The 23,585-nt window shown below is 38.4% G+C and overlaps 1 protein-coding gene across 2 annotated transcripts in view; it reads right to left on the reverse strand.

Annotated features, from left to right (window-relative positions):
* BARD1 (BRCA1 associated RING domain 1) overlaps nt 1–23,585 on the reverse strand; it is a 79,850-nt gene that overhangs the window by 30,488 nt on the left and 25,777 nt on the right. The window contains exons 1-4 of one of the 2 annotated variants that reach the window (XM_044241544.1): nt 20,431–20,448; nt 18,532–19,469; nt 9,931–10,011; nt 8,035–8,207 (exon numbers count right to left, since the gene is read on the reverse strand). In XM_044241544.1, coding sequence (XP_044097479.1) covers nt 8,035–8,207; nt 9,931–10,011; nt 18,532–19,401 — 1,124 coding nt within the window. In that variant the 5' untranslated portion in view covers nt 19,402–19,469; nt 20,431–20,448. Of the gene's footprint in view, nt 1–8,034; nt 8,208–9,930; nt 10,012–18,531; nt 19,470–20,430; nt 20,449–23,585 lie in introns of those variants that run through there. The other variant, XM_044241542.1, reaches the window with a different exon arrangement.

Here is a 23,585-nt window from a genome sequence, read left to right on the forward strand (position 1 = left end):
CCAATCAAAAGATGGAATGGGTGACTGGAATGGTTTAAAAAAACAAGACCCATCCATATGCTGCCTATGAGAGACTCCTTTCAAACCTAAAGACAAATGCAGATTGAAAGCGAGGGGAGACAGAAACATTTATCATGCCGGTGCATGTCAAAAGAACGCCAGGGCAGCAATACTTGTATCAGACAAAATAGACTTTGAAACAAAGATTGTAACAAGAGATAAAGAGCACCATATAATCATTAAGGGGGCAATGCAACAAGAAGATAAAGTGATTGTAAATATTGATGTATCCAACATGGAGGTATCCAAACACATAAAACAATAACAAACATAAAGGAACTAATCAATATAGTGATACAATACTAGGGACTTTAACACCCACTCACATAAATGGACACATGACTGAAACAGAAAATTAACAAGGAAACCGTGAATGACACACTGGACCACATAGATTTAACAGATATATTCAGAACATTCATCCTAAAACAGAATACACATTCCTTTCAAATGCACAAGGAACATTCCCGGAATAGGTCACATAGGTCACAAGTCTCAACAAATTCCAAAATATCAATGTCATACCATGCATCTTTTCTGACTGTAACAAAATGAAACTAGAAATCAAACATGTAAAAAAAATTAAGCAGAAATACAAGGAAGTTAAATCAAATGCTACTAAATAATGACCAAGTAAACCAAGATATCAGGTAAGAAATCAAAAAGCACATGGAGACAAATGACAATGAAAACACAATGGTCCAAAATCTTTCAGATGCAGCAAAAGCAGTTCTAAGAGGGAAGCTGACAGCTATATAGGACTAGAAAAGAAGAAGCAAGAAAAATCTCAGATACAAAACCTAACCTTACACTTAAAGGAGCTAGAAAAAGAATATATAAAATTCAAACCAGCAGAAGGAAAGAAATCATAAAGATTAGAGCAGAAATAATCTATACAGAAACTAAAAAGAAGAACAGGTCAATGAAACCAGGAGATGGTTCTTTGAAAAGATCAACAAAGGTGATAAACCTCTAGCCAGACTCATTAGAAAAATGAAACAGAGAAAAGATAGGGCTCAAAAAAACAAAATCACAAATGAAAGACAAGAAATAACAAATGACACTAAAGAAATAAAGAATTTTAAGAGAACATTATGAAAAGTTATATGCCAACAAGTGGACAACTACTGATAAATAAATTAAGGTCGCAGGATACAAAATCAATGCACAGAAATCTCTTGCATCTCTATGTACTAATAATGAAGCAGCAGAAAGAGAAATTCAGGAAGCAATCCCATTTACAACTGCACCCCAAAAAAATCCATTTATGATAAAAACCCTCAACAAACTATGGTTAGAGGAAGCATACCTCAACAATAAAAGCCTTATATGAAAAGCCTACAGTGAACATCATATTCAATAGGGCAGAAACTGAGAGGTTTCCCCCAAAGGTCAGGAATAAGTCAAGAATGCCCACTCTCACCACTTCATTTGTATTCAACATAGTACTAGAAGTCCTAGCCACAGCAGTCAGATAACAAAAAGAAATAAAAGGCATTCGAATTGGTAAGGAAGAAGTAAAACTTTCGCCATTTGCAGATAACATGACGCTATATATAGAAAACCCCAAAGACTCCACTGGAAAACTATACTACACACAAAAATAAGCTCAAAATGGATTAAAGACCTAAATATGAGACATGAAACCACAAAAATCCTCTAAGAGATCCCAGGCAGTAATGTCTCTGACACTGGCCATAGCAACATCTTTCTAGGTAGATCTCCTGAGGCATGGAAAACAAAGCAAAAATAAACTATAGGGACTACAGCAAAATAAAAAGCTTCTAACAGCAAAGTAAACAACCAACAAAAAAGGAGAACCTACTGAAGGGGGGGAAGGTAATTTGCAAATAACCTATCCAATAAAGGGTTATATTATCTAACTATATCAAGAACTTAGATAGCTCAACACCAAAAAACCCCAAATAGTCCAATGAAAAGTGGGCAGAAGACATGAACAGACATTTCTACAAAGAAGACATACAGACGGCCAAGAGATGCATGAAAAGATGCTCATCACTGATCATCAAAAAAATGCAAATCGAAACCACAATGAGGTACCACTTCACACCTGTCAGAATGACTAAAATCAAAAACACAAGAAACAAGTGTTGAGGAGCATGTGGACAAAAGGGAACCCTCTTGCACTGTTGGTAGGAATGCAAACTGGTGCAGCCACTGTGGAAAACACTGTAGAGGTTCCTCAAAAAATTAAACATAGAACCATCTCACAATCTGTAATTGCACTACTATTTACCCAAAGAATATGAAACACTAATCTGAAGGGAGACATGCACCCTTATGTTTATGGCAGCATTACCTGTAATAGACAAACTATGGAAGCAGCCCAAGTGTCCATCAAAAGATGAATACAGAAGATGTAATGTGATACACACACACACACACACAAATATTATTCAGTCATAAAAAAAAGAAAATGATCATGCCATCTGCAAAGGGCATAGATGGATCGAAAGTATCAGGCTATGTGAAATAAGCCAACCCAAGAAAGACAAATTCTATATGATTCCACTCACATGTAAAATTTAAGAAACAAAGCAAACGAACAAAGGAAAAGAAAGAGAGACAAACCAAAAAACTCTCTCTTAACTAAAGGGAACAAACAGATGACCAGAGGAGAGGTGCGGGGAAGATGAGTAAAGAATGCACTTACCTTGAGGAGCACTGAGTAGTACATGGAATCACTAAATCACTGTATTGGACGCCTGATACTAATACAACACTGTATGTTAGCTACACGGGAGTTAAAATTTTTTAAATAAAATTTTTTTTAAAAAACTACTATTCTGAATTTTAAAAAAGAAACTAAAAAAAGTGTACTTTTAATATCAAAATCTGAAGGCAAGATTTAATAAAAGATTATCTTTTATTAAAGATAAAAACAGATCATTTCAACTTATAATTATAAATGCAAAAATACTAAATAAAATTCTAGCAAACTGATGTAAAATATTTGTTTAAAGAATAAGCACACTGGGATGCCTGGGTGGCTCAGTAGGTGAAGTCTCTGCCTTTGGCTCAGGTCCTGGTCTCAGGGTCCTGGGATCGAGCCCCGCATCGGGCTCTCTGCTCAGCGGGGAGCTTGCTTCCCTCTCTCTCTGCCTGCCTCTGTCCCTACTTGTGATCTCTCTCTGTCAAATAAATAAATAAAATCTTAAAAAAAAAAAAAAAAAAAAGTCTGCCTTCTGCTGGGGTCATGGTCCCAGGGTCCTGGGATGGAACCCCGCATCAGGCTCCCTGCTCGGCAGGAAGCCTGCTTCTCCCTCTCCTCCCCGCTTGCGTTCCCTCTCTCGCTGTCTCTCCCTCTCTGTCAAATAAATTTTAAAAATCTTTAAAAATAAAGAAAGAAAGAAAAAAAGAAAGAATAACCACACAATATTAAGTCAAGCTTATCACAGGAATACAACACGGTTTAACATTTTAAAATGTATTAATGACATCAACAAGCAAAAGGTCTAAGATTATCTCAGTGTAAGTGAAAATTCATGTAATAAAATATAGTCTTGTTAAAAAACAGTAAAATAACTAGAAGATCTTTATTTTTAATATTGACTGTAATGCTAACTGTAAACCTACATTCGATATTTCTTAAAAAATGAAAAGAGAACAACTATGCCAACTATCACATTATTTTATAATATTGTCCTAGAAACTCAGACAAATGCCATAAGAAATTAATAAATGATAATCCAACCCTTAGAATTAGGTGTTAGCTAGCTCTTCTGTATGTCAGAAATAACAAGCTCTATTTATTAACAGAACAGCCAGTTCACCAGAGCAACAAAAGAATCAAATACCTAGAAAATCTCTATAAATACTAAGTGAAGTTTATTAAATCTACTATAATCCATACCCTTACTCAATTTCAATCACAGCCCTAATAAGATATTTCTTAACACCGTGTATCAGACTTCACGTGTCGGAAGCAGCTGATAAAAAGAGTAAACTCCCTCCCTCAGCCACCACTGTCCCCACCACCACTTCAGCTCAGACTCACCTCCCCGGGGTTACTGGACACGCCTCCCCGCTGAGCTCCCGGCTCCCGTGCAGGACGAACTTTTCAATGTAAAATCTGAACCCTCTGGCACACGGGATCTCTCTGCCTCTGCCACCTTCTGCAGCCTCAAGGGCTCATCCTCCTCCCTTTCACACCAGTCTTACTGTCACTAACCAAAGATCCTAGAACTGAATGGACACATGGCCTTGGCTACCGTGTACCTCAATACCCACCAACTCCTTCTAAAAAGCCTATCCTCCTATTCCTCGTCTTCAAAAGTCAGTGGAAGTCCTCCTTCCTCTAGAAAGCCTTTTACGAATGCCTCTAGTCATACGTAAAGCCCCTAATCTAGATTTTCACAGAATCTTGTGCACTGACCTAGGAAGTCATGTGTCACAGGGCTCTGTAATCACTGCTCTGTCTGTTCACGTCACTAGAAAACAAGGAGCAGATCCAAGAGCAGGGGATGAGGAAGTCAAGGAGCAGTGGGGAGAGTGTGAGAACACCTAACAGGATGTCACTGAAGACCCAGGAAATGAAGGCATCCAAGTAAGAAAACTCTTTCAACCTCGAAAGAATGAAGAAGGCTACAAAAATGTCTGTTACGGAGCTGAAGATTTTCCCTTGGAAACTCAGAAGAAGCAATAGAAACTCTACCCACCTACAACTTCGATTAGTCAAAGTACCAAGCCATCAAGAGGGAAGGACAGAAGAACAGCTTTCACGCTTTCCCATTTCAACCCTTCCTCCTTCTTTCAGGGATAGGAGGAGTCTAGTCCTGGATATTGAGAGAAGAGTTCCATTAAGAGTAAGAGACATATACAGAAATAGAAGTATAAGCAGAGAAAATTAAAGTAATATGCTTGCCAACTCAGATTCTAGAGTCAGAGATATTAATGGCTTAAAATGAACAAGAGCTTTAGGCAAAAAAAAAAAAAAGAAGAAGAAGAAGAAATAAAGAAAAAAAGTAGTAAGAAGTCCATATAGTCCCCTGGCCTCCTCCCCAGGCTCTACTCTTAAACGGAGAAAGTCAAGAAATGAATTCCATCTATTGTCACTGATAGTACTAAAAGGACAATATACAGAGAGCCCTGGCAGCAAAAAAACCAGATCTTAAAAATGTCAAGGCAACAGAAATGGGAAGCCATGAGCCCACGGCAGGTAACATACTACGGCTGCCCAATGGACAAGAGACTAAGGACTCTGCCCAGGGAGCACACGTCATATATTCTACCATCTGCCATGAACCAGTGCTACCACCCCGGAAAAGGAGCAGCTTACGGGAACGTGGTTTCAGACTTTCACTCTACACTTACAGAGAATCGGGGAGCAGGAGGAGGCAATTCTTGGTGCTGTCAGACCTGACCCTTTTTCCAAAGGGAGGAAAACACACACCATCTTTTCACGCATTCAAACACTTAACTCATTTCCACTACAAACGAATGTGGGTACAGACTATGTTAGGCACTTGGCAGGACCAGGAGAGCAGGCATGGTTTAGAAAGGCTGGAATAAAAAATGCTGGAGGCCCAGGGGGTGGCAGCAAGAGCAGCAAGAGGAGGCTGGAGAAGCTGGCGGTGCCTCACCACCCGGGCCTTGGGAACCACGTGTTGAAGTTTACTTTAAAAACATTAAGAGGTGCCAGTGAAGGGTTTTAAGCAAGTTAGTGATCTGGCCAGACATCTTTTTAAAAGTTCTTGGGGGGCACCTGGGTGGCTCAGTGGGTTAAAGCCTCTGCCTTCGGCTCGGGTCATGATCCCAGGGCTCTGGGATCGAGCCCCACATCGGGCTCTCTGCTCAGCGGGGAACCTGCTTCCCCCTCTCTCTCTGCCTGTCTCGCTGCCTACCTGTGATCTCTGTCTGTCAAATAAATAAATAAAATCTTTAAAAAAAAAAAAAAAAAGAGTATGTAAAAGTTCTTGGGTTGCGGTGTGGGGAATGAACAAAGAAAAATAATCTGAAAAGGAGGAAACCAGTTAGAAAACTGGTAAACCAATCAGGTGAACAAGTACTATGAAATAAAGCAGTGAAAAACACAGCAAATACCAGAGAATGAGGCCCACCAGTCTGGAAATGAAGGAATAATGGTATTTAGAAGCTGCTACCACACACTCTCAGAGCCTAGATGAAATCTGCGGCTCTCTTTGCACTATAGCTGCCCCCCCAATCTCCACCCGACGTTATCCCCAACCTCTCACCAGATAAATCCTCTTCCCCCACTACCCTAAACTTTATCAACCAGCTATCCAATTCAGTAGCCACCTGGCCCATGTGGCTATTTACATTAATTAAAGTTCATTTTCAAATTTAGTTTCTCAGTAGCAACAGCCACAGCTCAGGTCTTCACCAGCAGCAGATGGCTAGTGGCTACTGAGCGCCCGGCACAGAGAGAGAGCATTTCCATCGCTACAGAAAGATCTTACTGGATGGCGTTTCACTACAGGTACACCTAAATCTGCCACTTCACTAGGTAAGCCTATTTAAAACAACACATTCATCTGAGAGGCACCTGTGAAGGCAGACTCGGCTCACTGTCTCGTGCCCACACCTGGTATATTAATAAGCTTCACGGTGTAGTGAAGAATCATGGTGTACAAACCACCAGACAGGCCCTGTGTTTTGGCTCATTAATCCTCACTATGCTCTGAAGAAATAGAAAGGCAGCAGGTATCACACATGTTTTATAGGTGAGGACACCAAGGCACAGAAATTAACCTGCCTGAGGCTATAAAGTCAATAATGGAGTCACAAATAAAAGCTGAATTCCCTAACGCCCTGACCAGTGCTCCATTCATTAAAGTAGTCATGGCTGATTTAAGAACCCAAGGATGGAAACTCTTCAGTTTCACCTGACCCAAACAACCATTTGCTTTAGCAAATGGCTGGCTATACCCACAGGAGGGTCATACCTATTGGTCCACGTGCATGTGTCTACACACACACATATATAGACAGATGATACGTGTGTGCGCATACACACATGTAAGCCAGAAAAATAAAAATATGGAAAAATGGTCCCCTTGAGTATGCCCCAATAATCTCACCATATGTGATAGAAAATAAAGATATTAGACCCACTTTCTGAAACTAACAGCACCAAGGTACTCCTGCATTATTAGTTTTTCAATTATGCTATAAAAAAATTACAACCTAAAAGCTCTGCATTCTATAATTCTTGTTTGCCTCTGTAATCAAAGTAAGCGTGACTTTCATGTGCTCTTTCCAAACCTATATAAGCAACGGGGACATGAAGAGGCGGTTCTTCTATTTCCATTTCAACTCCCTCATTAACTGAAAAGAGTAAAATAATATATAGGGAGACATGAACCAAGTTATAGATTAAAGATATAAAATCCATATACGGCAATTGCTTGTGACACTCTTGACAATAGCAATTTTAAAATGCAGCCGCCAGCATTCGCTAATGCATCTCTGTGCCCTGACACTGCAAAACAATTTACCCCAAGCTTCATTTGACTGATGTGCAAAGTCTAAGAAATAACTTGAAAACACTTGCCCGACATCTGAATTCTACATATTTTAACTATACATGCAGAAAAAGCATAAAAAAATGGAATTTTTAAAACAAATCTAAAGTACTGGGAAGCATACAAAATAGTTATTTCTATTCTTCTAATTCTTTTCTCACTAATAAGTATGACTCAATCTACAGAATATAACTAAGTGAATTTATGCAGAAAAATCAAAGCTTCCGAAATTAATTTGCCAATCATTTCTAAAGTAAAGAAGCAAGTCTTCCTCAAAAATGTAAGTATTCCAAAGGAAAAGGGCATGAACACTGATTTTAAATAGAGACTATAATGGTCACATCTAATCTCGGTTGTGAAAGGCAAGAAAGAGAGCCACCCATCTGGGTCTCCAAGGGTGTGTTCCGTCACAGTCTTGACTCGGGAGTACAAGTCAACTGAACGACAGTGTTTAAGCTGAACGACTTACACAGCATTCCTGGAGGCTCCGTAGGAAAGTAAGAGCTTGACTATATCCAAGTGTCCGTTCTTGGCAGCATCATGAAGCGGTGAGTCATTCTGATAGCCAGTGCTGTTCACCAATGCCTTATGCTGGAGCAACAACTCCACTACCTTCAGGTGCCCATGATTGCAGGCTTCATGCTAATTAAGTAATAAGAAAAGAAGGGAGAAAGGTGATGAGGAAGAACGATGTCTAGTATCATAATAAAATTGCACTTTAGAAAAGCAAATGTGAACTTCAGTCAGTAAATTGGTTCCTACCTAAAAATTCATACAGACCATAAGTGTTGACCCAGAGTAAAGCCCTGTTAATAATCTTAATGATCAGATACATGATGATCAAGATCTATGCAACTGATGGAAAAAGGGGTTATTTATCTGAGCCTTTGGTCACCTACTTTTTTTTTTTAAAGAAAATGTAGTTGACCAACTCTATATATGTATAAACCAACTCTAGTTCCTGAACTCTTCGACAGTAAAAAATTACAAACAACAAAAAACTCAAAAGTATTTAACAACTAGATCATGCATAAAAAGTGAAATTTTCCATGACCAAATAGCATTCACTAAATCAGGTACTTAGCCATATGCTAAGTGGGGCACCCACACATATATAGAACCACCCCACAAAGTGAATATCCAGGACAAGACAATCTTCTCTATTTGCTGAAGCTACAGATTACTGTATGGCTGGTGTCAATAAGAGAAATAATAGGTAAGGGCTCAAAAAGAATGAATGATGTAACAGGTAACAACGCAATATTCAAGATGCCTCACGTGCAAATCTTTCCTCATGTCTAATGAACTGTTAACGAAGCCACAATGCTGTCCTCCCATAAATCTCTAGCATGCTGTGCTTTTTATGTATATCTATTCAATTCATAAAAAGAAATACCACGTGAAATGTCTATAAGGTCTATTTCTAGGAGAAAGGAAGCCAAATCAGACATTGGGTCCTCTAATAAATCACTCATCGAACTTCACTACAATTGGCCTTACTGGCTTCAGAAAACAAAAACCAAAACCAAACAAACTAACAAAAAACTGACCTTTCTCTGAAGAGGTTAGTTAGCCTGTGGAGTCAAAAACAACAAAGTGACTTTGATCCAGACTAAACCCTCCCAGCTTAGAAAGTTGGGGAGAAGTTATTATACACAACTTTGAGCCTTTTTGATACCTGGCCTAATGAAAATCTCCCAATTTCTATGATAAATTCCAGGTCATGGGGTAAGTTTTTACCTCCTCTACTGATATCACTACAGCTGTCTTCAAATTGCCCACAACAAGCCCAAATAGCATTTGTTTCCATGAATTTGTGCCATTTCTTTTCCAGACTATACTTCACATTGCATCTTTAGTAATAATAAAAGATTTTTTTTAATGTTTAATGTAGGCCAAGATTTTCTACTACCCCTCTATATTTGCGATTAGGTAGGTATAAATGAGGCTACAACAGATCTTCAGTAACAATCACTGCCTTGTGATACAATCCTATACCCTGTTTCTCTGACGTCTCTTTGTTCCAAGAAATCTGGTTCCAATGACATGCAAAGTGGCAAAAGGGAGCCTTGTGTCGGTTATAGCAGTCACCTCTGCATGTTGGTTACTTTAAGCAATATAGTGTGACTCAATTCCTAAATCTAAAAGTAGTCAATCAGTGAAAAGGTAGCCAATCTCTTACCTGTCACAATTGAAAAGTTAGATGAAAAATCATCACTTTCCCTTACTTGGTGAAAATATAAGTTCTTCAGATTAAAAAGGGAGTGTATATTGCAGAAGATAATATATAGACAACTACATAACTTTAAGCATAGTAACAATAAAACATAAGCAAAATGAGAATATAAAACAAATAGGAAACTACCAATGGTGTCCATCCAGCATGGTCTTTAACATTTGGGTCACTTCCATTTTGTAAGAGGTACTCAACAGAAGGTATGTCGCCCTAGTAGAACAATGAAAAAACAAAAAGAAATTAAAATCATCAAAAAAGAAAAGAAGATATTGAGATTCGGGTTTGAAGATTCAGTCTTCTTAAAGATAGAATCAAAATTAAATCTTTTCTCTAATGCCTACTACTCATGAATCATAAGTAAGAAGTAATATATGGATGAACTATTCTGAGGTACCAAGTCATGAAGTCATACAGTCCAACCTTGAATATCAAGTACAAAATCCCTGCGATTAGCAACCCTTATCAAAAGTCATTTCAAAATACCAAATAAAGGGCACTAGCCAAAAATCAACTGATGATAATGAAGTATTTAAAGTCATCACTTCATTTGTGAAAAACATCCTTTTTGAGCATGCATTAAAGTAATTTCCAAGTACTGTTTAAAGCAAAATTACGGCTAAGAAGGTTACTCAGCTAAAACTGCCAAAAATTGTTTTCTTATTGACAGTTACTCCATTTATCCTTACTACATCAATTCAGTTTATATTCACTTTATTTGCTCTTATTTTTCTAGGCAAAAGCATGGCTTATTTTCTCCAAATACTTCTGACACAGCTTACTCCGAAAAAGGCTGAATAAGTTACATACGGCAAAAGTTACACCTATGACAAAGCTGGGTTCAACTGGTTTTATGAAGAGTTTTAGGGAGAAGGAAATCTCTCCTCTCCCACTCCCAGCCCCAATATTCTTCTGAAATGAGTTTTTCCCCGACTGGCTGGATTTTCTAGAAATCATTAAATCTCCTAAAAGCAATAACCTTTCTTTGCTTGTTTTGGGCTACCTCTCAAACACAGCAAATCTTAAGATGATAGCTTACTTAGTTTTCTACTGAAAAAAAGTAGACTTGCAACATACATCTTTATGTTCCTAAATTTTAAAAATGACCCTAAACACTTAATGGATCTAAAAAATAAACATTATATATGTTTCAAATCAATTGCCTAGCTTCAGTCAAAAAAACATTTTCCCACAGAATCTTAGGGGTTCAAATTCTATACCTGTAGTACAAGTTAACATTTAGTTAGCAACATTCACTCTATCTTCAAGTCAATTCCAAATAAAACTAGGAACATCTGTCAAGATACAAATTTGAATTTTTTAAAAAATTTTATTTATTTATTTGATAGAGAGCGAGAGAGGGAACACACACAGGAGGCATGATAGAGAGAGAACCAGGCTCCCTGCGGAGCAGAGAGCCCGATGCGGGGCTCGATCCAGGAATCCCGGGATCATGACCTGAGCCCAAAGGCAGACACTTAACGACAAGCCACCCAGGCGCCCCTTGAATTTTTTTAAACAATCCCATGAATCATTTCTCGGCCTTTTGGCTGAGATCAAGTGAAACAATTCCATGAACGTAGAGGCAGATGAACTGCCAGAACCACATACATTCATACATTTCCAACCATCAAATGAAAGTATCCATGGTCACACACACACACACACACACACACACAACACAATAAGCTCTTTAAAAGATTTCCTCATTCTAACTCTACACAGTAGTCACGAAAACATATTAACCTAAAGAAGTCCATAAAAGAATATAAACACAACTATGGGATGAAGAATCACGGGGAAACAGTCACACAGAAACGGTGACAATCTAAAGACTCTTGTAAGGTTGCTAGACAGTGCCTGTTTTCTTTTATGTCACCTTGTCATACTATCAAAGTGTCTTCTGTTAACAAACCAACCCTAGACTTCCCTGAAACACATACCCAGTATGCAAACTGCTTGTTATTTATACCCTCCCTGCTTTCTCCTCCCTAGTCCTTAAAAGTCTGTCATAATTTCATTGTTCTACTTTATGTAAATTTACTGTCATGCACATAAATAAAATTATGAAAATTATAGATAGAGTCCACACCAAATGAGTAAGCTTGAACCAGTATGGAGTTTCTGGAAAATAAATTAACTTCTGCTTCTGATTTCTTTAAATTACTGTCTTTGCTAACAGAATATTTGCTGAATAATAAGGACTCACTTTTAGACTCCCCACAACATAAAAGGATTATTGAGATTTTCTTAAACCACAGCAAGAAAAAAAAAATCATCTAAGGAGTTTTTCCTAATGCTTGTAAGAAATTTTAAATGGATTTGGTATTTTCAAGGAATACCTAAGAGGCTGAAAATAAAGGGAGATGTGTACCACAATCAATTTTCTTATTGCTAAACTTTTGTTCAAAAAGATCCTTCACACATCCATATATGTTACAGCAGTAAAAATTAACTTTCCAAACACACACACACACAGACACACACACACACACACACACAATTTTCCTAATTATAAAGACCAGTTGTTCTAAAATACAATTAAGAATATTTTGATAAAAATGGTACCCGACATTATAATAATGACAACTTACCCCAAATGGTTAAACTTTTCCACATAAATGAACTAATCAGCTACCTAAAACTTCTAGATATTGTTAAAAAATTGTTTTTAGTCATCTAGAATGAAGCTCTAAAATATATTAAACACTTCCCTGGCTTTTCAGACTTTACGGAATAAAATAGTTTCACAGATGATTCTGACAACCTAGTCCGTGATGGTTAAGTTCCCGATATTAAGGAGGTTCAGTATTATAAAAGTGGTAGGTGACAGAGGGAGAAACGGATACTGAATCTAAAAGATGTTCTAGAAATTAAAATCTTGAAAATATGCTGCGAGTTAGCGTGAGTCCTTTACTACTTTCTCAGGAAGGTAGCATGAAGGACATGTAGTAACATGACTTTATACACAACATGAATGCCTTAAAATTCAATGAATTACAAAGGCAAATCCTAAAGGAGACTCCTCACAAGGGATGTTCTCTCTACCCAGGAGATTCCCATCACCTTTGTTAAGTGTATCACGCCTTGTAAGTTGCCTTCAAAATATGATTCATTATGTCTGCATCAAAAGTGTATCATGACTTGTCAAGGTCAAGACTTTTTCCAATTCCATGATACATTCAATGCTGTGGCATGAATTATGAGTATCATTACCATTTTAAGAATCTGCTAGAAATCTGAGGATGTTTATTTACTCCAGCAACTACAAATCTTTTAAGGAAAGGTGACATAATAAAATAACAAATCAAAATTTTCTCTATGTCTAAAGAAATACCAAATACTAAGCTTTTAAAAATAGAATCAGAAGAATAAATAACGAGTGTGTTTATTGTAGTTTCTACTTAGGTGGAACATTTTCTCATAAAATCTCACATTTATGACATAATGTTCTCAGTAGCATTTTAACTATAGGTGACATTGACATTCAAATACACCTAGAAACACGGGCAATAAAGAGAACTGACTGGATCTCGACTTATGCTCTGGTTAAATGAGAATGGGCACAACATCCCAGACATCCTATTAATGAATATTCTGCTTGAAATTCCACAGTGTAATAAAATGAAAGTATAAATAAGGAATTCAAGAATAATCCTCTGTGGGGTTGGCATCCAAATAGTGCTGAATGTCCAAAAATTAGATGGCTCATCTGTAAATCCATGATTCTAAGGGAAAAAGGATTTGAGAAGTAATCATACAAACAGAATCTGCCGGCAACAGAGTAACTAACTGTCTACGTTCAGGTAGCCTGAATTTAGGAAGACTGAATATTTACTAAGACCCTTCTGTTGCCAAGTACAGAGGTTATCAAGATAAATAAGGTAATAGATGGCTTCCATTAACCCAGAAGTCCACTTCCAGGAATTTATCCTAAAGATACACCCCCTCACATATGAAACAAAGATTGCTTATCACAGCACTGTTCATAAAAGCAAAAGAATAGAAACAAATAGGCATCTATCAGTAAGGGACTAGTTAAAAATAACATAGAAAAAATTGATAAAAAGCAATGCAACTATGAAAATATACAGAAACCTGTCCTAATATGAAAGCATTCGTTTATATTTACATAAAGAAATTCACAAAGGACACACAAGTTTAAGAAAGGTAAGGAGGAAAAAAAGCTTGCCAGTAATAGGGTGTCTAGGGGCCAAAATGGAAGTGAAGTTTTCTACTACAAATACTTTTATTCTTATTTTTAAAACATGCAGTTATTACTCGTATTTCGAAGTTAAATTTTAAATGAGAATATGCTCTAGGTAATCACACTATTTGAGTCATGCCATAAGCATAAAGCTAAATGAATATAAATGCAAACAAAATAATGTCATCATAGAGAAGAAACTAATTCTGGGAATTCTGAGACTTACTAAAAAGGTAGGATGTAAACTGGATTTTGAAGGTTGTGTACAAAGAGCCAGGAAGGAAAAAGGAAGCATGCAAAGGAAAGAATTTAAGAGTCAGAGAAAAGAACATTAATAGCATTAATGAACGTACCTGAATAATTCATAAAACTAAAGTTCAGTGTGACAAGAGAATGGAATGGGGTTCAGATCATGACGACATAGAAAATTTGCTCACTTATGCATCAAATTCACCTGTTATGTTCCAGGCAATGTTCTAGATCTTGAAGACATAACAGTGAACAAACAGAATTCTTGCTCTCATTCTAAAGAGAAAGGCAGGAGACTAATAATGTCGGGAAATAACAGGAAGAAATATAAAACAAGCAGGGCTGCTACTTTAGGTAAGCTAGAAGTCCCTCTGACATTGAGCAGAAGCCTGGAGGAGGATGAATGCGCTGGGCTGTGTAGGCCATGGGAAGGACTGTGGATGTGATTTTCAGTGGGCCAGGAAGTTACGGTAGAGGAACAGAGAATGACAAATTTTGACTTGGGTCAAAATTTAGGTCAAAATTTATTCTGGCTTCCATATAGGGATCTGAATACAGGAAGTGGACAGGAAAGCAGGGCAAGAAATTAGGAAGCTACTTCAGTGGTGATGGTTAGAATAATTACCCCCCTACCCCCGCAAAACTGTCTGTGTCCCAACCCCCAGAACTTGAATATGTTATATCTTTGTATGTTATACAAAAGGGACTTTGTCATGTGCTACAGTTTCTACTATATTTTAGGGTTTCTGAGCTTCGAAAGGGAGATTCTGCTGCACTGTCCGGGTCACCCCAGTCTAACTATAGGAGTTGTTTAGAAGAGTCTGCTGTTGCAAGCTTTGAAGATAGGGGAAGAAGGGGGCACAAACTAAAGAACAAGAGAATGGGGGCACCTGGTTGGCTCAGTCAGTGGAGCATGCAGACTCTTGGATCTCGGCGTTGCGAGTTCAAGGCCCCATATTGGGTGTAGAGATTACTTAAAAAGAGAGAGAAAGAGAGAAAGAGAGAAATCTGGGTTTACAGATGAGCCATCTAATTTTTGGACATTCAGCACTATTTGGATGCCAACCCACAGAAAGTCAGCAAGAAACAGGATCTCAGTCCTCCAAGCTCAAGGATCTATCCAGTTCTGTACAACATCCCAAATAAGCAAGGGAACGGGTTCTCTCTTAGAGCCTCTAGAATGTAACACAGTTGACAAACTGATTTTAGTCCAGTGAAACCCATACTAGCCTTCTAACCTATAGAACTATTGAAAAAGGAAGAAGAAGAAGAGTGAAGGAGAAGAAAGAAGAAAGAACAAGAACAAGAAAGAAAAATTAATTTGCCTTATTTTAAGTCACTAAATGTGTAGTAACTTGCTATGACAGCAACAGGAAACAGGAGGTCAGGGCAAGAAAGATAAGTAACTTCCACTAAGGTAGTAGCTGTGGAAAGGTTATACCCAAGAAAGATGCCAAGAGACAGGTGCATGGCAAGGTATTGAAGAACTTTTATCAAAGATGTTAGCAAGATCGGAGATGATTCTGCAAAGCCGTACCTGCATAGGAGACGCTAACTAGCTTGGACAACTAGCCCAATATAACTGCTGGGGGGAGGGGTCCTCTACCCTCAGTACACACACCAAGCAAGTGCACTCGTAGAAGCTGACTGGAACAATGGAAATGGCTAGTCTACCGAGACACTCTGGGGAAGAACATCAACAACAAAAATCTACCTCTGACAGCAAAAACCTGGTACTGCCCCTGATCTGGCTGGGCTGCCTAAAAGGTCATCAGATCTACATTCCATTCAGCCACAGTAAATATTTCCTCTTCCCCTGCTCCTTGTTCCATTTTTACTATCTGAACTTCAGAGTCCCCTCAAATCTTTTCCTAAAGTAGGTGGGCACAAAACATGAATCAAGATAGCAGACTCACAGTATGTGGTTTTCTAGGACACACAGATCATTCATTCTTGCCTGCAAGTGAGAAACTAGGGCAGAAAGTGAAATGAATACTATTTATAAAAAGATAAATATCCTGATAAATCCGCTGGGATTTTTCCCAAGTATTTGTTCTATCAAAATCAACCTGGGTGGGGGGTTTTCATTCAACTCATTAACAAATTTTTAAGAGAGTGCATCTTTGTTAAATAGTAACTTAAAAACAACAGAAGTACGTTAGCTTTTCTTAAAAGTACTGTATCAGAATCTGCCAACGAATGACAATAACAGCATTTGCTAAAATTCAAGAGAATCAAATGGGTAATTTTAACACAGGCAATACTCTTCCTAGATAAATAATCCTTCAACGGAGAAAACTTACAAGATAGCATCTTTTTTCCCCCGGTCTTAAAATTCTGTGTCTTTTTTCCACTGCTGAGGCCTAGGGTAGGAAAACTATGGCCTTATAGGCCAGACACACGATTTTACACGTCAAATTTTATTGGTTTACATACATATTGTCTATGGCTGCTTCTGAACTACGGGCAGAGAGGGCAGACAGGAATAACTGTAGAGCCCGTATGTCCCATGAAGCTGAAAATGTTTACTCTGCCCCTTTAAGAAAGAGTCTGTCAAACCATGGCCTAGCTCCTAGAGATCTTCATTAGTAAAGATATATTATTATGGTTAAAAGAAAAATTCTCTACCAGCGAAAACGGAGGCTTGCCTGGTGGTCTGAAAATAATTACCAGAAAGCAAAATGTAGAAACTAAAGCAGTCTACATTCTTATGCACTAGTCAGAAAAATGAAAAAATTATTATTATGCTAGCTACTTATGTCTAATGAAGCGTTTATAGCATTAAAAAGTTAAGATTATAATAGCTTATGGGCATATATATTAAATATAAAACAAGCAGGACAAAAAATATAGTCTGATTTTTTAAATTAATGCTTTGCAAAAAATAAACTAAAGTGTAACTGGGACAAACTCTGAAAATTCAAGTTGTTCAAAGGACATGTACGTAGAAACTAGCTGTTTTCCTCCTCCCTGGTATCAGATATAGAATATTCTATATTCACCATTTATTAGAATATAAAGCAAGGAAAAATAAATAAATAAAAATAAAACCCTAGGGGCGTCAGGGTGGCTCAGTCCATTAAGCATCTGCCTTCAGCTCGGGTCATGATCCCAGGGTCCTAGGATGGAGAGTCCCTGCATCCGCTCCCTGCTCAGTGGGGGGCCTGCTTCTCCCTCTTCTCCCCGCTCCTACTGTCTCTCACTATTTCGGTCTCTCACAAATCAATAAGTAAAGTCTTTAAAAAAATAAAATAAAAAATAAAATAACACTCTTAACCATTGGGGTAACTCCTTTTTGTGATTTTCCCTTTCTCCATACAAAAACATAGGAAGGCCTGGACTCAATGTCTTCTCCATGTTCTTCCCTGATGTTTCATGTTGCCTACCAGCTGTCTGTGTGGGGATCTCCAATGGCCTCCAGATCTCCCGAAGTTCTCTATCCATGCAAAAGACCCAAGGATTTCCTGTGAATTTACTAAAAGATCATAAAAGCTATCCGAACTCAGTCCTAAGCTCTCCCATATTTTATTTTGGTAACACTTGCATGAGATCACAAAGTCTACGAAGCTATGGTGCTAACAGCTGTCCATATGTGCAGTTCTTGAGTCGGTTGCAAAGATGAACCCTTGCAAGTATATCTCATGCCTGACAAATGGGCTAGGTTCCCAAAAATTCACATTACCAGTGTTAAGGCAGTAAATAAAGAGAGGTAACTTTAATGAGCAGGCTCGTAAAAGAAACTGCTGGCTGTGGGAGACAGACAAAGTCCCTCATGGTCAACCATTTCTGAGAGTCAAATGTCCGGGTCATTGGAAAAATGTACAGACCACATCTTTCAACCCTGCAAAACCTGGCAGTGTCCACTACAAGCATGTGCCACACGCACGTCTGTGGCCACCCACACAGTCCCTAGCTCTCTGGCTAGGTAAAGAGGTACAGCCAGCAATAACCTGCAATGGTCTATATTCATGAAGCAAGCAGGAGAACGTGGTGAAAACTCAACAAAACCATTAAGGAATAGACAAATGAAAGCCCTTGGCAAAGCAGAAGCTGAAATACTGAAATATTCATTTTCTCCTACAAAATCATGCTCCTCGGGCGCAGGGGCCACTGCTCTGAGGTGGGGATGCAGTCCGTGCGAATTGTCTTCTCTGGTTCAAAGCATCACATGTGGTACGCTAATATCCTAATCATCTACGTCATTGTCCCTAAGCCCTGCAGAAATTGCTTTATGGCTGGTCTCACCCCCGAACTGTATTTCAGGGTAAGCATCCTACCTTAATTGAAGCAATATGAAGCAGAGTCTCTCCTCTATGATTTCTTTTCACAGCCAGAAGGCTAGTGGGTGACAGCTTCGCTGCTGAGGGGCTGGACATCATCCGTCTGTAACTCGGGCTGTTCAGCGCGGACGGTGGTGTACCTGGGGAGAGGCTCGTGGACTCGTCTGATGCATTACTGTTTTTCCTCCTCAGAGTGTCACGAGCTTGGAGTTTGCTCGAGGGTGGTGAGGAGGAGCAGCCAGGCAACGGTTTGCTGTCTGCGAGCACTATGCGCTGTCTGCTGGTGCCAGGAAGGCTGCTCCTGCATCGCTTAGGGACGGGACTGGACGGTCCGCTGCGACGGCCACGTCGCCCACTGGGACCTGACGCACGAGGATTCTCACAGCGCTTCTTCTCGGGAGTCACATCTTCACTCCTGCCCTCCGCTTCTGGAGAGTCTATGTGCTCAGCCAACGGTAAAGAGACTTCGGTGAAGCTGCCACAACCCTGCGATTCCGCAACAGAGCCACTGGCGAGTAAGTCTATCTCACCATTTGTCGGAGGACTAGCGATGACGGATGGCTGGCTGCAGAAAGACACCAGCTTCTCCTTCAACTCCTCTTTGGAGGCAAGTTCACCATCTTCTCCCTCTGCCTCTAAGTTCCATTCTTGGTTGATTTCAGCTAAAGTTTTCTTTTTTTGTTTTTTTCTAGATCTTGTAGAAGCCTTTTTAGCCCTCTCAGAAACACTTGTTGGGGGACTTGCAGAAACAAATTCGTACATGGAGGCCTGCCGAGCGCCCTCATCGTTGATCACCTGAGGCTGGGTTTGCACTGAAACTTTACTCACAACATACCGCACCTTCTTACTTCGAGGACTGAACCACATTTTTATGGAATTCTTCTTATTTTCTGCATCATTAAATAAATTTCCCCTAGATGTGTCTTCTTCCAAATCTGATAGAAAAAAAGGAAAAGAAATCTGTTACGTGAACTTAATCTCCCCCATCTTGAGCTCCGACAATTGTTTTTTTAGTTCTCCTTAGTTGTGTCACATTTCCGTACCTCTTTCTCCCTTCCTAGACAATAAGTTCCTCAAGAGCAGATATTCACTTACTGAACAAATATTTACAGAGTCCTACTTTAATTCCAGACAACATTCTAGGGACTGGCAATACAACAGAGAACAAAACATGGATCTTAAATTCCACTGGGATGGGCAGAATATGCAAATAAATAAGTAGAACACACAGCATGCTGACGGTAGTAAGAACCATGGAAAAAAGATATATTGGATGGACAAGCAGGCCAATGTGGGATTTAATAAGCAGTAGTCAAAAAAATTTTAAATTCAAAAATATTTAAGACTTGTTGATTTTTTTTAAAAAGACTTCAGGAAAACAATGAACACACTACAATAATCAGTAATTCACTACAAAAATCAACAATTCACTACATGGCTAAACTAAAGGAAAATCATATGATTTTGTCAACAGAAATGGGGGAGGAGACAAAATCCAATATCCATTTATGATTTTAAAAAATCACCAAGTGAGGGATAGAAAGGAAATCTTCAACCTGATGAAGGACATCTACAAAAATACACAGAGCTACTATCCTCCTTAATAGCAAAGGACCGCAATTACGATTTTGTTCCTACTATCAAGAACAAGGCATAGATGTATGTTCTCACCACTTCTATTCAGCAACATAGAGAAAGGTCTAGATAGCACACCAAAGTAAGAAAAAGATATAAAAATTAATAAAAAAAATTTTTTAAAGATACAGAAGGCACAGATATTATACAGGAAGATATCAAACTGTTACATATTTACAATTGACTTGCATCACTATATAGAATATCCCAAAGAATGTTTTTTTTTAAATTTAATGAAACTAACAAGTAACTTTAACTTACCAAGGTCACAGAACACAAAGTCAATATACCAAGTTCAACTTCAACTGTATTTCTATAGAACAATGAACAAATGCAGAATGAAAATTTCTTTAAGGTAGAATATATAATAGTGCAAAAAAACAAAGTACTTAAAGTAAATTTAATCAAGTATGAAAATCATAAAACACTGTTCATGAACAGAAGACTCAAAATTGCCAAGATGTCAATTCTCACCAAGAGATCTACAGACTGTAATATAATCCAATGAAAATTCCAGACTTTGTTTTGTAAAAACAGACAAGCTGATTCTAAAACTCACATGAGAAAGCAAAGGAGCTATAATATGGAAAGCAAAAGACCTGGAATAGCCAAATCCATGCTGAAGAACAATAAAACCGGAGGACTCACATGACTGAACTTCAACTGACTTCAGACAAAATCAATCTAGGGGATTAAAGACAATGGTCACAACTCTTTAGGTCCACCTAATATAACCTCAAGCTATGTAAACCAGAATGAGAATGAATGAACTACAACTACATATTCCAATATATTCTTGAGCAAAAGAAGCCAGATACAAAAGAATACATAAAAACAGCTAAAATGAATCTGATATGTTAAGTCATAATAGTGATTATCCAATAACATTAGTAATTACTCAATAACTCCCCTGGGGAAAGGAGTTAGTGACTCAAAAGGGGCAAGAGGGACTTCCAGAATATTGTTGATTTTTCTGGGTAAGTTCAGCCTGTGAAAATTCACCAAGCAATAGTTATAATGTGTATACTATTAAGAATTCTTTTAACTCTTTGTTAATAACCAGGTATTAAAACACAAAGATTCAGTAGAGCTTAAGAAAGAATAGAATCACTGCTCTAAGGAGACCAGGTGTCACATTTGTGGGTGAGTATTCTTGTACAAACACCTAGCTGTGTCAGCTAAGGTCATCAAGGAAGGCCTCTCTGCGAAGCTCACTTCCGAGATGAGACCTCACAACAAATGACAAAGGGAAACAACCACATAAGGATCTAGGAAAGTGGTTCCCAAGTACAAGGAAGTGCAAGGACCAAGGTCCTAAGTTGGAAATGATTTAGCACATTAAATGGACAGAAAGCCACTATGGCTGGAGCATGGAGAAGGAGAAGAAAATGGAGTCCGAGAGGTAAGCAAAAGCGTTCTGTGGAGTCAGCCTCAAGTTTTACTGCTGGTGTTCCTCCTTCCATCAGCTCTGAAGTGGGAAGGCTTGGGACTGCTCCACCTGCAGTCACTCCCTTGGTAACCTTACATCTATCTGTCGATAGATACAAGAACAACTTCAAATGGGTACATAGAGCCCAGACCTCTCCCATGACCTCCAGACTGATATTCAACTGCCTACTAAACAGCTCTTACAAGCAAGTCTACTCCTAGTAAGTATCTCACACTGAACATGACCAAAATGAGTTCCTGATCCCGGCCCTCCCAAACCTGCTCCCCCCACAGTTGTCCCCATCTCAGGAAATGACACATCATCAATCAGGACAAACACTTTAGACTCAAACTTACCTCTGTCTCTTTCATATCCTATATGCAAAATGCAAGTTCTATAGTTCTACCTGCAAATTACATCCAAAATCTGACAAAATAAATCCAAATTCACTTACTGCCTCCATTCCTGCTAACATGGTATAAGACACCATCAATTTGCACTAGATTATTATAATAACCTCCTAAACCATCTCCCTGATTATGTACACTTACTTTCTCCCCTGTAAGTGTATTCTTAACACAGCAGTCAGTGATCCTTTTATAATTGGTCAAATCATGTCACTAAAACCTTCCAGACTTCCACTTGACTCTGAATAAAAGCCAAAATGTTAGTAGCCATCTAACAGGTCAGAAACAACCTGATCTTCCATTACCTTCCTGATTCCATTTCCTGTTCTCTCCCTACTCCATTCAAGCCACTGGATTTCCTTGCTGTTTCTCAAACCAATAAAATGTTTTATGTAAGTTGGATGGCATGACTACATCTGTGTTTAACAAGATCAGCCTTGACTGGAGAGAAAACAGATTGGAAGAAGGCAATGGGTAAGAGGCCAAAGTAGGAGTATAAGTAGAAGATAACAGACTGGGAAGGTGGTAAAAAGGGAAGGGGAAAAAAAAAAAAAAAGACCTCTTCATGAAAAGTATGCAGGAGATAAAATTTACAGAATTTGGTGATGAAGTGAGTATAAGACAGTGGCAGTGACAAAGATGATAAGATGACTCACATGTTTCTGGCTTACACCACTGAAGGCACACACAAGCACTGATGTGGGGGACACAAGCTGCCAGGGATCCTGAGAAACCTGTATGTTACTGCAGGATATGGCAAGAAGACAAGGTCCTGGCTGCTCTTTACCCAGGCCACTTTTCAGGGCTGTGTTCGCATAAATCCTGAGGGATGTGGTAGTGGGGAAAAAAAGCAGGCCTATTTCTGCTTACTGTGAAAAGTCAATTCCCCAAGGTGAGAGTTCATTTCCTATATTGCAAACAACTGTATGTGCAGGAATCCATGATGAGGCCTTTGCCAATTATGATCAAAGATGAAAAATTGCTAAATAAAACATTAGCAAATCAAATCCAGGAATTTCCAAGGCAATAGAGTAAGATATTTGCAAATTTTAAATGTATATACCCTTTCACAAAGCAATTTCACTTCTAGTCATCTTTCTTACCAAATATTGAAAATATCCACACATGTACCTGCAAACATAAATGTGTAAGCATGTTAACTGCAGCAGTGTTTGAACAGCATAAATTAGGGGAAAAAGTCAGTGTTCATCAGTCAGCAATCAGTTAGCTATGGAGCATTTAGACTACAATCTTATGTGGTCACTGTATTTGTCAATGGACAACACAAAGATCAACAAGACACTTTTATACATAGCACAATCCCAATTGTGTTCTAGAAGCTCTACTGCATTTATGTCCAAATATTTTCATAAATTCATAAAAGTAAAAGGAGAAAGTTAAACAATGAAAACAGTACAAGAAAGGGATTTCTACTTTTCAGCTGAGGAAAAAGGGTAGAGGAGGACTTTCACACTATTTTATATACACTTTAATATAGCTTAATTGGTTGTAAAAAAGAATGCTCTCTTTTATTTCTTATCTAAATTAAACAAAACAGAAAACAAAACTTGTTTAAGGTT

This window comes from Neovison vison, chromosome 3, assembly GCF_020171115.1.
Source record: "Neovison vison isolate M4711 chromosome 3, ASM_NN_V1, whole genome shotgun sequence".
Taxonomy (NCBI): domain Eukaryota; kingdom Metazoa; phylum Chordata; class Mammalia; order Carnivora; family Mustelidae; genus Neogale; species Neogale vison.